Source organism: Staurois parvus, unplaced genomic scaffold (assembly GCF_062004578.1).
Source record: "Staurois parvus isolate SC_StPar_1 unplaced genomic scaffold, SC_StPar_1.0 ptg000018l, whole genome shotgun sequence".
NCBI lineage: Eukaryota > Metazoa > Chordata > Amphibia > Anura > Ranidae > Staurois > Staurois parvus.
Genome location: NW_028317814.1, coordinates 9,991,956 through 10,008,481, shown reverse-complemented (window position 1 = coordinate 10,008,481; position 16,526 = coordinate 9,991,956). Strand labels below are relative to the sequence as shown.

General features: G+C 40.3%; 1 protein-coding gene across 1 annotated transcript in view; it reads right to left on the bottom strand.

Annotated features, from left to right (window-relative positions):
* The window catches only part of LOC149473057 (kinesin-like protein KIF19), a 96,405-nt gene that overhangs the window by 17,132 nt on the left and 62,747 nt on the right, over positions 1 to 16,526 (bottom strand). Inside the window, exons 13-17 of the mRNA XM_089683563.1 lie at positions 15,627 to 15,891; positions 12,998 to 13,101; positions 7,976 to 8,133; positions 6,095 to 6,212; positions 2,191 to 2,625 (exon numbers count right to left, since the gene is read on the bottom strand). Of these exons, the coding sequence (XP_089539689.1) occupies positions 2,191 to 2,625; positions 6,095 to 6,212; positions 7,976 to 8,133; positions 12,998 to 13,101; positions 15,627 to 15,891 (1,080 nt within the window). The remainder of the gene's footprint in view (positions 1 to 2,190; positions 2,626 to 6,094; positions 6,213 to 7,975; positions 8,134 to 12,997; positions 13,102 to 15,626; positions 15,892 to 16,526) is intronic.

Below are 16,526 nucleotides of genomic sequence, written 5' to 3'. Positions count from 1 at the left end.
CACAGCTTAATCAAGCAATGCAACCCTGTACATGCACTTTCCATTTTCTGAGTATTTGGTATCGCTAGATGCTATCCAGTGGTAAAAATATCACCACAACTGCCATCAAGGTTGTATGAAGCCGCATGGACAAAGGGGAAGCTACCCAAATTGCCACAGTCTCTTCAATGACCCCAATTTCTTCCATTACTCCCACCTAAAAAGGCTGCATTTTGTAATATGAACATTTCATTACTTTTATATCCAACTTCTCTAGCAAAGTCTTTGCAGTTCCCATATCAACCCACATGCCCCAGCCTTTACCTTTATCACTGTTCCAAACACAGTACATTTAATTTACATTTCAGCAAATGAAAAAAAAACTCTTTTGTCGGGCTTAAAATTACTCTGACAAGGAGACAGAGATAAAAACTCGCATTTTAGCGTTTAGTGGCGTTTTTTTTTTTTTCTTTACCAAAAACTCCTCTAGAAACCCACTAGTTCTGGGTTTTTTTTCCAGCCAAAAAACGCCCCTGCCAAAAAATGCTGATTACAGTCTATGTGTGCATGGACACATAGGATAACATGCTGGGGAGTTTACTGGCTGTAGAAAAAAAATGTCAAAAGCCAAAAACAGCCGCTGTAAAAATGTCCAGTGTGCATTTGGACTAATTGCTACTTCAGAACACTGAAGGCACTAGTCGGTGCCAAATCCGCTGTTTTTAAACATTTGCCGCCCGGCCTATAGCCGTTTGGCGGCTGCAAAAATGCATTAGCTTTCCGGGGTGTGCGCCATTTGGCATCCTCCTGCACATGCGCAGTTCGCACGGTTGCAGAGCCGCGCAGCGGCGCGATCTGTCACCGGCCGTGTACCTCAGACACGGCCGATGACAGATCTGAGTGCCGGCCCCTGTTGCTGGTACCATGTGACCTGCTGTGACCAATCACAGCAGGTCACATGACAGTTGTATACAATGGATGGCTTCATTCATGCCATCCATTGTATACTAGTGTCTAGCTGTGAATGGTTACAGGTAATCACATGCACATGTCATGTGATTAGCTGTGGCCAAATCACAGCTAAGCACAAAAAAAAAAAAAAACCTGAATGAATCGATGTCATTCAGGTAAATGTTTGCTTATAGCAAAGTAATTCTTTGCTATAAGCAAATTGTGTAAAAAAAAAAAAATACTGATCACTTCCCCAAAGTAGTACAATGTTACTATGGTAACATTGTACTACTTTGGTCATAGTAAAATCTTAAAAAAAAATCTTAAAAAAAATAAAAAAAATTTAATAAAAAATTAAAAATAACAAAAAAATTAAAAAAAATAAAATATATATATTTTTTTTTCATACTGTCACCAGTCAGTGTCCCTGTTTGCCACCATGCCAGTTATATGATGACGCTGTACTGCACTGGTGACAGTATGTAAAAAAAAAAATTGTGAAAATAATTTTTTTAATTTTTCCATTTTCCGAAAAATTATGACAAAAAAATACAACTTCAAAAAACTTGCCATTCCTCTTATGAAGTACGTCGGACTGTCTACTCTGCAAAAAGGGGTCATTTGGGGGATATCTGTACTGTTCTGACATTCTTGGACCTCAAGAAATTAGATTGGCTGTCAGTACTTCAGGATTGATCAATATTCAGATATATCCCATAGTTTGTGAACTCTATAACCTTCCTACAAACTAAATAATACATTCTAATTTGGGTTATTTTCACCAAAGACATGTAGCAGAATACATCTTGGCCTAAATTTATGAAGAACAATTATTTATTTGTAAACTTTTATAACAGAAACAAAGAAAAACGTGTTTTTTTTCAAAACTTTTGGTCTTTTTTTGTTAATTTAGCAAAAAATAAAAACCTCAGCGGTGATTAAATACCACCAAAAGAAAGCTCTAGTTGTGTGAAGAAAATTATAACATTTTAGTTTGGGTAGAATTTTGTATGACTGCGCAATTGTCATTCAAAGTGTGAGAGCGCTGAAACATGAAAAATGGCCTGGGCAGGAAGGTGTAAAATTGCCAGGTATTGAATTGGTTAAATCTCATGTGCAAAAAACTCCTATACCAATTTTCAGAAGCTGAATATTAGTAGCCTACCTTATATAGAGGCTAATAAGTGGGGAATCCTTTGTGCATGGCATAAGTAACTGAGGATAATCCGCACAAATCTTTTTGAACATCAAAGTAGTTACCTGAGAGGTAGGAACTTCAAATGAGTGTGACTTTCTGTCCCAATAAGACATTTTCTGGAGCTTGTCCTTTAAACTGGCTGATGTTGTCCCATTGGTGGCCTCATCTTTCCTGAGAACTAAACTTGGCAGGTTTCCAGTGCTCACTGCCTTCCTTACAGGGGAATGAGTTACAGATAGTCCCACAGCATTGCCCTGTAACACTGGAAGTGAGGAAAGGGCACTTCTTTCTTTTATGATGTATGGAGATTCCGTTTCATTAACTCTTGAACGTCTTTTGGCAGCAACCAAAGAAATGCTCCTTGTACCAGCCACTATCTCTTCCAAAACATCTGGGCTTAGCTGAAAGACTGATAGTGAGTGTCTCTGACTATCATCCAGGGGATGGGAGTGAAGTCTGGTTGGTGTTTCTTCTTTAGGAGGATCAATTATAATAATCTATTTCAAAAATGAGTCTATTAGTCAAGGCAAATATGCACATTTATCTAGGGCTGTTTAAATAAAAAGTCTTTGTACTCTAGAACTAGGAACAAACCAACTTACTTATCAGTTGATTTGCTAAAATAGAGCATATCTACCCCTCATTCTCTACCCCTTGTGCCATAAAAATATTGGCATATACAAAATACGGCATTCAAATCAAATATTGAGAAGAAAAAATGTTAGGGAGCAATGTTTCTGGACTTACAAAAGAACACTTCAAAACTCCCAAAACATTGGCTCTTTTTCACTGTAAATCCCAAGCTTTTGAGCCTTTAAAGTGTTGTCAGTCTTTCCTATATACTTATGCAGGGTGCAGATAAGGGGTAGAGATAGCCCTGCTTTACCAGGCCTCATCATTTCAGTACTGAACCCAGGGGCAGAAAGAAGACTCTTTAAATATCTTTGAGTGCATTTATAGTAATGCCATAGACCATGGCTGTGGCTCCCAGCAATTAAATAAATGTTCTTGGGGCCCCATCAGTTCAGTAGCAGGGGCCAGGTGCAGAGAGGGACCTATTTACTCACTTTTGGGAGCAGGCAGAGGCCAAGACTCTTGACAAATTAAGCACCAGCTATATCAATCTGTTGTAGCCACAGCATGGAAGATTACTTTGCCTGCTTCCAAAAATGAGTAAATGGTCTCCTCTCTGTTCCCAGCCCCTGGGAACCATACACAAAAAAAAAAAAATCCACCAAAAACTCCCAATTGTAAATCTATTGCCAATCACGATGCCCACCACCCACTGACTTAAACTGTCATCACCTATATAAGGGAAGGGGCAGGAATAGTGGTGACACCAATATCAGTGGCCATACTTGAACAGGTCACTGCTATCCCCACCCCTTCGCTTACGTGGTAGGGGATTCCTGGCCATGTAAGTGAATGTTCCAGTGATGTCAGGGGTTGCTAGGAATGTGGCGATACATGTATTGCAATATTCTCTAATGAAATGGGGTATAGATATTAATAATCTACAACTAAATGACCCCTTTTTTACAAAGTACATTGTCTTCTTCCATGTTAAAGTGACTCTAAATGCAGTTTTTTTTAAAACAAAAATGTTATACTTACCTGCTCTGTGCAATGGTTTTGCATACAGCAGCTCAGTTCCTCCTTTTCTGGGGTCCCCACCGACACACCTGGCTCCTCCTGCCATCTGAGTGCCTGCTCTGGAGGCATTCGTGCATGCTCACTCCCAAGCCGGCTCTGTGTGTCTATTTATATACAGAGCGTGGTTTGGACCCACCTCCAGCTCTTTCCTCACTGGCTGTGATTGGCTCCTACTACTGCCTCTCTGTCCAGTGAGGGGGGAGAGAGAGAGCCGAGAGAACTGCTTCTCTTGTGTACAGCACTGGATCGAGATCAGGCTTAGGTAAGTAGTTAGGGAGGGAGTGCCGGCGAGCAGCATGCTAAAGGTTTTTTCCTTAAAGTGGTTGTAAAGGCTGAATGTTTTTACCTTCATGCATTCTATAGATGAAGGTAAAAACCTTTTGTGTGTAGCATCCCCTCCAGCTCCCCGTAATACTCACCTAAGCCCCCTCTCGATCCAGCCGCTAACCCAGGACTCCCTCTTCTCATTGGTTGGCCAATGGTTCCCACTGCTGTCAATCACAGTAAGTGAACCAATGAGAAAAGAGAATCACTTTAATTCATAGAATGCATTAAGGTAAAAAAAAACCTGTATCTTTAAACCCACTTTAAATCTGGAGGGCATAAAAAATAGACAGATAATTTTCAAACCCTAAAAAAAATAATGATCTTGGCTTTAGAAATTCTAAACATTTAAAACTCCAAATTTAAAGTAGATACACACTTCTCTCAAAATTCTTTGAATTTATAAACACTGATAGATTAACTATACCATTGTCCTTACAGGACTTCAGATAGCAAGGAAAGGTTTTCATTGCAGTACATTAATCGATGTAAATTGTCACCTGACTCCAGAGACATTTCAGAACTGTACAATAGCAGAGCTTTTCAGTTGATTGCAATTTTCCTACCCTAGGCACACATTAATCATTCAGCTTCCATCCATTTTCTAGAGAACTGTCTTATGTCTTTTTAACTTTAAAAAGGACATTCACAATGCACTATTTTAAGCTTCACTGCTTATATATAGAAATCACAATAGTACAGTTCTACAACCTACAGAGAAAAAATAGATGAGTTGGTCTTAAAGTAGTACCCTGTTTCCCCGAAAATAAGACCTAGTACTATTTTTGGGAATTGCTAAAGTATAAGATCTACTCTGAAAAGACCTAGTTGTGATCAGGGCTTTTTTTTGCAGCTGGAACGTGGCGGAACTCTGCTCCGCCACCTCCGGCACTGGCCTGTGCACACCAATATCTACTGTCTCTTATAAATACAGAAGTGCGGCTTTTGTGTTTGCAAGTGACAGCACCCAAGGAACAGATATCTGCGGGCGCAGTGTGCAGTGCGTTTAGGGATGGTGCGGAGAATCTAGTCCTGCAGCCTAATGCATGGAAACCAATGCCCCAGAGGTGATCACCGGCCAGTGGGGAAGAGGCAGAGCGGTGAGTGAGTGCGCTTGGTGCACCATGTGGGAAGATAGGACTCAAAATGGGAATTACTATAGAGAGGGGCTGGCTGCTGACAGCTTCGTTTTGCAAAGCTAGCTAACCCTATGAGGACAGTAGAGGGGGAGGGGGATGTACAAAGGTGAGCTGCAGTCAGGTGTTGCAAAGGTAAATTGACAGGTGAGTTGCAGACAGGGTGCATAGGTGAGCTACGGCTGGGTGAGCTGAGTTGCAACCAGGGGCGGACTGACCATTCGAGCACTCGGGCACTGCCCGAGGTCAGTAGGGAGCCCCAAGAAATGCCCCTGGTACCTTTTTTATAGGCTTTTTTGAGTGTGGGCAAGGACACAGGGGCCCCATGATCCCCTAGGGGGCCCCATGAGTTGTCAGTCTGCCCCTGGTTGCAACCCACCTCTGCACCCCCCAGCCACAGCTCAGCTCTGCACCCCTTGGCCACAGCTTGCCTCTACACCCCCAGCCACAGCTCATCTCTGCATCACCTGTCCGCAACTCACCCCTGCCTGTGGCTCATCTCTGCACCCTGTCTGAAACTCACCGGTCAATTCAGCTCTGCAACACCTGACTGCACCTCACAACTGTCATCAGCCGGCTCCCTCTATAGTAACCCTCATCCACAACTGCCTGCAGCTCACCTCTGCACCCCCTGTCCACACCTGAACATTAAAAAAATAAGACCTACCCCGAAAATAAGACCTAGTGTGTTTTTTTTAGCCAAAAAAAATATAAGACAGTGTCTTATTTTTGGGGAGACGGTATAATCATGGCATGGCGATGGGAGCTATGGCACAGGTACTGAAGTAGGACTGTGCCGATACATTACTTTTGTTTTTCTCAAGGTCCTTTCACATAAGGGTACACAACTCACCTCAGTACTGTCAGCCTGTGTTGGTGCCCTGAGATGGTGAAATGGTGTCAGAAGGCTTAAAGAAGAATTCTGTCTTGCTGGTATTAATCCTGGAGTGGATTTGCAAGTTCTGTAGCCACTGGAAAAAATAGATTTACATAACATGTATTGTAGATCTATTGTTATATAATTACTGTATAGCGCTAGAATATGCACCCTTACATGTATATGTGGTTGGGTGTTGCTTGAAATGTGACCCCATGGTAATACAACAGTATGTACAGAGTTTCAGGGTGACACCAAAATGACTGCAATGTCAAAGACCAACATACTATATATTCAGATAGCATATAGCAGTTTTTTTAGGTTTTTCTCAACAAGGGGGCATGGGCCTGTATTTTTTACCCATAACGTCTTTGAGCTCTTAAATCATACTAGTGCACACGGCTGACATTTCTTTTATTTCTGACATGTTTATAGAAAAAATATAAAAGTAGAAGGTAAAATTTACAGCTGAAAGGACACTGTGAATGTTTGTCTCCTGACTTGCAGATACCTTGTGACTAGCAGAAATTGGGAAAGATCCGTACATTTCCTGCTGGGACAGTGTCAAGGAGCACAAACGGATCAGGCAACATCTGAAACTTTTAAAAACAGCCAGAAATTGGTTGGGGAGGCAGAGGGAAGGCTCACAGTTACTATAATGTTTTGACATCACTATACATCAGGGGAGTATTCAGGTGCCCTTAGAACAGTGGTTCTCAACCTTCCTAACGCCGTGACCCTTTAATACAGTTCCTCATGTTGTGGTGACCCCCAACCATAAAATTATTTACCCAGTAATTATAATTCATGAGTGTCGTTTTACCTCCAATACTGCTGCTTTCAACACAGTAGCTGCTTTTAACAGAGAAGCTGCTTTCAACACAGCAGCTGCTTTCTACACAGTAGTTGCTCTTTACACATTGGAAATATGTGTTTTCTGATGGTCTTAGGGGACCCCTGTGAAAGGGGTCGGGTACCATCCATTTTGGCTAACAGGTTTTTGAATTGATCTGCTTGAGGCTCTTGACACTCAGTAAAATCTTTACAGACATTCCAGTAAGCTTCACAGAGCATATGTAGCACATGTTCAGTGAACATCCACCTTACAGACACTGCCGAAAAAACTGAGTACTTCCTGTGTAGGAGGGGTTATATGGGGGAGGACTTCCTGTTTGATTGGTCGGCCAGTGTCCATTCACCTATAGGTGGAATATAACCACATAGTCATTATTATGGCCTGCTCTGTGTCCTGTGATGTACGAGAAAGAAACATGCAGTGTGTCTGAGAAAGGTCTATTATATTGCAACACAGCTCTGCATTACAATTAAAGTGTTACTAAACCCACAACAGTAAAATCAGTCTGTATATGCAGTAAAGCATGCTTGATATACTCACTGTGGAACCTAACATTTTAATCCTCTGCACTGTGTAAAAAGGATGTTTGATCCTGTCTTCTTTAATCCTCCCCTTTTTCTACAGTCCCCAATCCATCTACGGATAGAACAGAGCCTCAGGGACACTCTGTACATGCTCAGTTTGGTGTATATTGCTACAGAGTTTTTTCTTTTTCTTGGGAGGGTGCATGTGATCAGCACAGGGCCAACCAGCACTGTACAGACAGAGGGTCAGGGGTCATAAAATCTCATAGGACAGTGAGAGGAGAATGAAAAATCCTCCTACAAGCTTTAACCAGTGCTCAGCTGGACACTGATAGAAGTCACAAGACTGCGCTAACTGCTGATGAGAAAAGGTATTTAGCATGTTCTGTGTACTGTGGGAGACCAGATATAGTGAATGCAGGGTCCTGGGTTTAGTAACACTTTAAGAAAAGTAAGAATTGTTCACCATTGAATTACCTGTCTAAATCAGGGCTTAAAGGAGAAAGTGTTAATCTTGAGTGGGTTGTATTGTTCTTCCTATTGTTACTGACTGCTCTATCAATCTGTCCAATGTCCAGATGCAGACGAACACCTCCAAATGTCTCTGGTTCCACTCCATATTCTAAGATATCATTCTAGAAAGATGAAACATTTCTGTTATTTTTCACAGTACAATAAAGCACTCTAATTTTGCAAATTCCCTAAAATAATTTAGACACAGACATTTGCAATTTGAAGTTGAAATGAAATTATACTGTATGTAAAACTCCCCATAATTCCTTTATATCATAAGCAAATTGTAACTATGACACCACAAATCAAAGCTTACCTTCCTACCAGGCGGCTGCTGCAGCCCCATACAGGTACTGGTTGCTTTTGTTTACTTTAATGGGAAGTCCGTTGAATACTAAATCAACTGCTTTACAGCAGAATATTATAATATAATATTATGTATTATATTATAATTAATATTATGCATTATGTATAATTAATAAAGGCAACCAATGCCCTAAAGGGGTGTAAGAACTCGTCTAGGACCCTCTAATTACAAACGCTGAATTGGGACCAGGTGGATGTCTCAACAAAGGATCTTCTATGAAAATGAGGTGTGTGCATGGTCTGGGGACAACCAAAAGCGTCTTGGAGTTGTACACTTTGTTTGCAGACCGAGGTTCCAAACTTTCCTACCAAATAGCCTAGGAGTCAGACCTGGGTGAGGTTATAGAGGAGGACATATGGTCCCAATGGTCAACCATGGTGCACAGAGGAATTCTCAATACTTTCCTGGTGGAGGCAAAATATAAAGTGTTGTCCTGTTGGTATCTTGTCCCATCACGCTGGCTAAAATCTACTCTGGGTAAAGTTATAGAGGAGGATGTATGGTCCCAATGGGAATTCTCAATACTTCTCTGGTGGAGGCAAACTATAAAATGTTGTCCCACTGGTATCTTGTCTGGGCATGACTGGCAAAAATCTACCCTGATGTCTAGCCCCTCTGTTTCAGGGGGTGTGGACAGGAAGGTAATATGCTCCATGTCTGGTGGTCCTGCACGAAGGCCCAACAATTCTGGACTAGGATATTTAATCTTCTCTACTCAGTGACTGAGGTAAATGTTCCCAAAAATGTTAAGACAGCATAGTTTACTGACCTATCGGGCGTGAACCCCATACATCTCCAAACCCTCACATTTTTTAAAATCTTTTTAGCAGCAGAAATAAATTAACCTTGTGCCAGTCAAATACTAAATACCTTGGATTATGATTTTTGAACAATTGGCTAGTATCTTCCAGAACAACTTAGGTTTGAAAAAGTCTGGAATCCCTGGATTAGATATCTCCGATCGCTTGGCGTTGGATGTCTGAGACATGGAGACCCCCCTCTCACTTTTCCTCTTTCTTCCTGATTTTTTTTTTTCTGTTCTCCTTTTCAGTTTCCCTACTAATTTTCTATGGATGCTTCAGTGCAGGCTCTAGAGCCCTTCCTAGGCTGGACTGCATATGGTAGCACGGGACTCTCTTTTATAGAACTGGGAACTTTGCCCAGTTTTATAATATCTGTTTTCATTGCCTTTCTGTAATAATACAAGCATTGCAGATCTGCAGTATGCCTTGTGGTAATATGATCTCCAACTGTTCATAGCATTTGGATATCCCTAACCATTGTTCTTTATACCTTTTGCATGCTAACATCCTTCCCTCTACAGTGCATTTGGCTGAGGACTACTACTTCTACTTCGTTTAGGTATTGTACAATAGGATGAGCTGGTTTTGTTATTGCTTGATATGGCACCAGTACTTGACATTTAACCATACGTGCTGTATTTGTACTTTAATACTTTAAAACCTAAACTTCTTTAATGAAAACTAATTGGAAAACACCTTGTCTATGGTCTATTATTAGCTGTTCATATGTGGTGAGAAGGTGAACGGGGGTGCTGGGGGCTTTGGGGAAATCGTACACATAATTGTGGATTCTGGCATTGATTCTTTCCACAAGATCCAATGAGCTGCAAATTCCCTCATGTGTAATTATTAAAGCCACCCAGAAGAAGATCAAGGACTTTCTGCAGGGGACAACAGTGAATTGAAGGCAAATATTCAGCAAAAGATACTTTTTCAGTATTATAATTTTTTATTTTTTATAACCTGGGGTTTTATTATTTAGAAACTAATTCATTCAGATGTAGTTAAGCAACTGACATTTTTGGAAGAACAGCACTGGGAACCCTCATATATACTCAGCTGGCTTCTTACACAGTGATGAGTACACTTTAAGTTTAGTCTGAGTACAGTTCTTTAATCAAACCTTATTCAATGTTATTTTCAGCAAGCCTAAGCATTTTTCATCTCATTTTCACTGTAACAGCATTGTGTAAGAAGCCAGCTGAGTATATAAACAGGTTACATATTTCTCTACAGGGAAAATACTGTGTTATTGTAATGAGCCTTGTAAGCAATATAAACATAATATATCTCATATGAGAAATGTGAGACAACACTTCACTTTATAGACTGCAATGTCTTAAAACATTTTACAAGTTTAAATAGATTTTGCCCATTTTTTGCTGAAAATACATATTGGTGTGTGAGGGGAGTCACTTTGGGTGGGGGGCCCATGGAACCCAGCTCAATTTGGAGAGGTGGGGAGACCCCTGTCTCAGCTCCCCATATCCCTCTTATGTGTAAATCACCCTGTGTCTGTTAGGGGTACAGGGTGATCTGTCCTAATATTGGGGTGGGGGTGGTTGATTGTTTGATGTTATGTGGTTGCATCCCATTGTTCTATTGTGTGTCTGGCTTGGGAGCAAACTATTATGGGATTTATGTGTTTATGTGTATTGGTTTGGTGGGGGGTGTCTCCAGCAGCCCTCCCTCCTGATGGGACTGTCTGTTGGTGTGTATCTTGTTACTAAATGTAGATTGCCGGGCTTCCTCGTGGCTCCAGGCGGATGCGACGTCATGCTCTGTTGGTTCCCCCCAAGGCCTTTCGTGCCAAAGCACATCATCAGAGGGGAGACCAACAGCTGCTGCATGTCGTCACATCCGCCTGGAGCCACGAGGAAGCCCGGCGGCCATTTTAACTAAGGATCAGTATCACTGCTGCACACTCTGCATTGTATAACAGAAAGTATAGCTTTGTTTACTACCCTGTGTTTTATACTAACTTTGACTCAATAAAATTTAACTATACTACACTATGGGCACCTGTTTTTTGGCTCCTATTGGAGCTAATTAACTCGCAGGATACCCGTAATGTGATCCACATCCACCAGAGGGAGGGAGCCCTGTATTCAGGCTGAGCACCCATCCAACCTTAAGGGGACCTCTGGACCTAGCAGCTTTACCATATACCTTCCAAGGCAGGATGACCTACCCATAGATGGAAGCTTACCCACTCCGCCTACCATAGAGATCCTGGTGGATATTGATTATATGCACATTATCCATGCGCGTTCGGTGAGTGCGCAATTCTATTATTGGTTCCTGCTACAATACCTGTCCTGGAAATCTGCTATAGAAGTGGATCGTCATAATTACAACCTATGAACTATTTACCCCTTCACTTTTTATATCTATCTTGGAGAATATTGTATCATTTTTTTATCTTAGCGCTGCACTTTATTGATTTATTTGGTCACTTTATAAGGTTTGCTGCGATTACCTTTAGTGCTTTAGCCGCTGACCTAGGAGTGCTCACTTTTTTATATATTATATTGTATAGGTTTAGATTAGATTTGGGCTGAGATTGAGCTCTGCAGTCAGCATCAGTTGTTTTCTTATTCCGGGTCACAATCCTGCACAGTGTCCTTTTGTCTCTTTCCGTCAGTTGACCATGTCGACCGCATTTATGCTTATCAGATAACGTTTTCCTGGAAACTTTATATGCCGTCATACCCTTTGATACTGTACCCCGCAACACAGCACATACATGGGCAACTTCAGTCACAGAGGCACCAGCTAAGCGGCACCAACAATTTGCCCTCTTTGAAGCTCAGTAAGCTCTGACATGACTCCATATTACTATGAGCGCACGCAGTGAATGACACAAGTGAGGCTTCCCACCTGTTAGCTAGGTGTCTCATCACACAGCGGAAGCAAAAGAATGTTTCATCACTTTCTTTTTCAACATGAAACATGTCGTCATTTTCAGACTTGAAAATCATGTAGTGTTTCCATTTTTTTTGTCTAACCCCTGTATGTTCTAACATTCTTCCTCTCTTGTATTTTAGGTCCAAGGACAAGTAATCCTTTGTGTACTTATATTGGGATCTAAGATTTCAAGCAGAGAGTGTTCTGTCCTATGTGTGCTTATTTGTTCTTGCATTGAACTGTGACAATGATCACTAGGACAAACAGGGATTGCAATTTACTTATCTGACCTTGACCAAATATCAACAGATTATAACAAGAGAGGTATAATTTAATTTTGTTAATAACCGAACAATGAATAAAATCAGATGTTTTAACAGTAATTCTTCACAACTGCTAATGCTTTTTCAAAATACAAATATGTATTATATATAATATACTAATATAACTTATTTAATTGTGTTTCAGTCTGTACCCGGCTATGAGTTTCGAAAACTGATAAACATTCAAATGTTTCTTCTTTGTAAACAAATGTATCTTCTTTGCAAGCAACATTTTGGATACAAGCCTTTCATCCCCCTCCTTATGTAATCAACTCACTGTTTTTCCCAGATACCTTTGCAGATACTGAGATCAAATCATCAACATCCCCTGCAATAGGGTTTTCATCATTGGCAAAGGAATACTGGGGCTGCAGAGACTGATCATGTGATCCTAAAAAAAAAAAAATACTCTCCTACTTAGTACTTAACTTACTATGTTAATATCCACAGAACAGGTGAGATGGAGATCTTTTGTAAGGTTTACTAAGTTATTTTAGGTAGCAGTAAATGTGGGATGATTTTGAGGGATTGTGATGTTTTTGAGTTTCATTACAAATTAATATACATTTTCTCAATTGCACTTTACCTTAAATCCACTTGAAAGCAGACACTTTTGCTCCTCCATCTGCTTTATTTTCACATGATCTATTTCATGCAGACGTAGAAGCTCTTGATCATGAACCTTCTCATCTGAAATAAACAAATACAGATGGGACAAGAAACAAATTCCAATGTAAACAGTGATAAATATATCTTAGGAGCTGATCCACATCTTCTATTAATCTTTCCATGTGTAGATAAGAAATTTAAAGGAGGGAACTTCTTGGCTTCTATGGGCACCACAGATGTTTTTTTTTATGGACACTACAGTTGTTTTTTTCAAAAATAGTAATAAATTAGAAACAAAATACAAAAGACTAGCTGGAATGTTGTATAACATTGAATTACACTAGAGAAGGCATCATCCCTAAATAGACTACATCACCGAATCTCGAATAAATGGGACTTTAAATATGACCTATAAAAGGACTACTAAATAAAAAAAAAATTTCATATTTTTATTACATAATTAAAGTCCCATGTTTTCGTTCATTTTCAGGTCAGTTTTACCCCTAGAGAGAGAAAATCTTCCCAACAGCAATAAAAAACCTGACCAAGGTCCTAAAACTAAAGAAAGCTTCTGGTTAAGGTTACATTAGGGTAAAGCAAAGCATTACTCTTTAAACATGATTTCCCCCAAAAAAACCTCAGTCTCCTCATTGAACAGGTCTTTTCCCTTGTGCACTAGCAAGGTATGTTGCAGACTATGAAAGGAGCTCTGTAAACAATAGATGGGCTCAAAATGATTTGTATTGCTTGGCCAACTAAAAGCACACAACCATTATAACTTGGTGGATTTATTGCAATACCAGATATCACTGGAAGGTGGCAGTACAGATAACACCTGTAACTCTGTGTGAGAACAGCAGTGACAGATTACACCATGCTGCACCAATATGTGATGAATACATTCTTATTCTCACCCTGGACAAAGATTTACCCTCCTTGGAGACCACAAAAGTTGGCTACATCAGCTATCTAGAGCTCAACATCAGCCAAGAGTCTTTTTATGACAGCCAACACTCTGATTCAATTTATGCCCATTAAGTGAACTTTGCTGAAACTCAAATCCCTGGGACTTTGTTAAGTACTTTCAATCTTGATACATTTTTGTTTTTCTGTTATATTATTGTATCTTCTTTTTTTTGTGTAAACAATTTGTTTAACCCGTTCTACCATTTTTCTTATTAAATTATGTTTTAAAGTTGTAAAAGATGATCTCTAATGCACTAAGACAGAATTTAAAAATCCCTGTCTCCTGTCTTGAAGAGCACTATTAAATCAGAAATCTCTGAAATATTCCTGTCTGTCGTGACAGTGTGTATTACAGATATTTACTAAAAGTCATATGTGGGGGTCTTCAAAATCTTCCACACTTTTATTTTTATATATATATATATTTACAAAAGTTCAGAAAATTTTGGAAGAATCCTCGTAGTTGCTATCACAGATATAGTGAGTGGTTGGTGTTTCCAATTAAACATCTGGTGGCAGCTGTGTGGTGTGTAACATGTTAACTGCGTAGTTAACAAAACTCAGTGTTGATCGCTCTCAGTCTGCTAGCACCTAGATTGTGGTCCAGTGAGATAGAAAATCTTTGTGCAGCATGGTGGAATCTGACACTGCTGTTGTTACATTCCTGGTCCTAAATTCCATTAAAAGAATAACATGATCTGTCAGAGATCAGGATCTGCATCATGTACTCCACAAAGTAGTTCAAATTATTCGGCAGGAGTGTTGTTTTTTTTTTTTTCAGGGAATCTCCTTTTTCAACACACAAAATCTTAAAAGGAAAATGAAACACTGCACACCCACCTTCTTTGAAGCATTAAAGGGTTGATTTAGTAAATCTGGAGCGTGCAAAATCTGGTGCAGCTGTGAATGGTAGACAGTCAGCTTCTAACTTCAGCTTGGTCAATTAAAGTGTTACTAAACCCGGGACCCTGCATTCACTATATCTGGTCTCCCCAGACCCTACATTCACTATATCCGCTCTCCCACAGTACACAGAACATGGAAAAGCAATTATTTTAGTAAATATAAATTGCTAAATACCTTTTCTTACCAGGAGTTAGAGCAGTCTTGTGACTTCTATCAGTTTTCAGCAGAGCACTGGTTAAAGCTTGTAGGAGGAGTTTTCTTTTTGCTCTAGTAGGATGCAGAACCTCTGACCTCTGTCTGGACAATGCTGATTAGCCCTGTGCTGATCACATGCACTCTCCCAAGAAAATAAAAAAAAACCATCTCTAGCAATGCATACCAAACTGAGCATGTGCAGAGTGTCTCCAGACCAATATTCCTTATCAGGAGATAAGAGGGGGACATTGGAAGAAGGGGAGGATCAGAGAAGTCAGGATCAAACAACCTTATTATACAATGCAGTTGATTAACCCCGTGGGTTCCACAGTGAGTATAACAAGCATGCTTTACTACACATACAGACTGATTTTACTGTTGTGGGTTTAGTAACACTTTAAGCTTTGACAATAAAACCTGGAAACTGATTGGTTTCCATGCAAAGCTGCACCAGATTTTGCATTCTCCTGTTTTAGTAAATCAACCCCTATATCTACTACAAAATGGAGCAGCCACTTAGGAAAATTTGAAAGCATTACCTATTAATGTCCGCTGCAGTTGGATGATTTTCTCACAGAGAGATCTGTAATGTTGGTAACTCAGAATTACAAAGTCTTTCTGGTAGAGCAGGCTCTCCTTATACATGGACCTGGCTAGTAGCTCATTGTTAGAGGCCTGTAGTTCATGTATTTTGTGGAGCAACCTAAACAACTCTTCCTGATCACTGCTGAACTGGTCAGGAATCTGCTTCTCCAGCTGAGAGGCCTTAAGTTTGGAGTTTTCCCACTGTTCTTTTAGTGTTGCCTATGAGAGAGAAATATCAGAACTTAGAACTGTCTGAGATCCAGCCAACATACAGGTTAATCTACAGTACAGTATAATGTTCTGCTGTATTATAGAAAGCACAGCCTACTCATAAGAATGGGAACCACTTGTATTATTACTACAGGTCAGGGGTGGACTGACCATTCGAGCACTCAGGCACTGCCCGAGGGCCCGGGGTAAATAGGGGGCCCCATGAGATGCCCCTGGTACCTTTCATTGGCTGTTTCATAGGCTTTTTTGGGTGTGGGTGAGGACACAGGGGCCCCATGATTCTCTATTGCCCGGGGGCCCCAGGAGTTGTCAGTCCACCCCTGCTACAGGTCAAGTAGGTGGATAGTCTAATACTTGGATAAACAAGTTGTTCAGATGACAAAGCATATTCATTCATATTTACATCCTCTGTTCACTTCAAATAAAAAAAAAAAAGCTGTTGACTCCAATAAATAATTTGCAACACACGACCTATTGGGTTCTTACTAAAGAAGTAGAGCATGTTCCCTTTGCATAGTGAATTTTTACGTTGCAAAGGAATTTTCAAGAAGTCTAATGAATGTGGTGAAAATTCACATTGGAAAGAATACCCAAACACTGCAAGGAAAATTGAAAATGTGGAA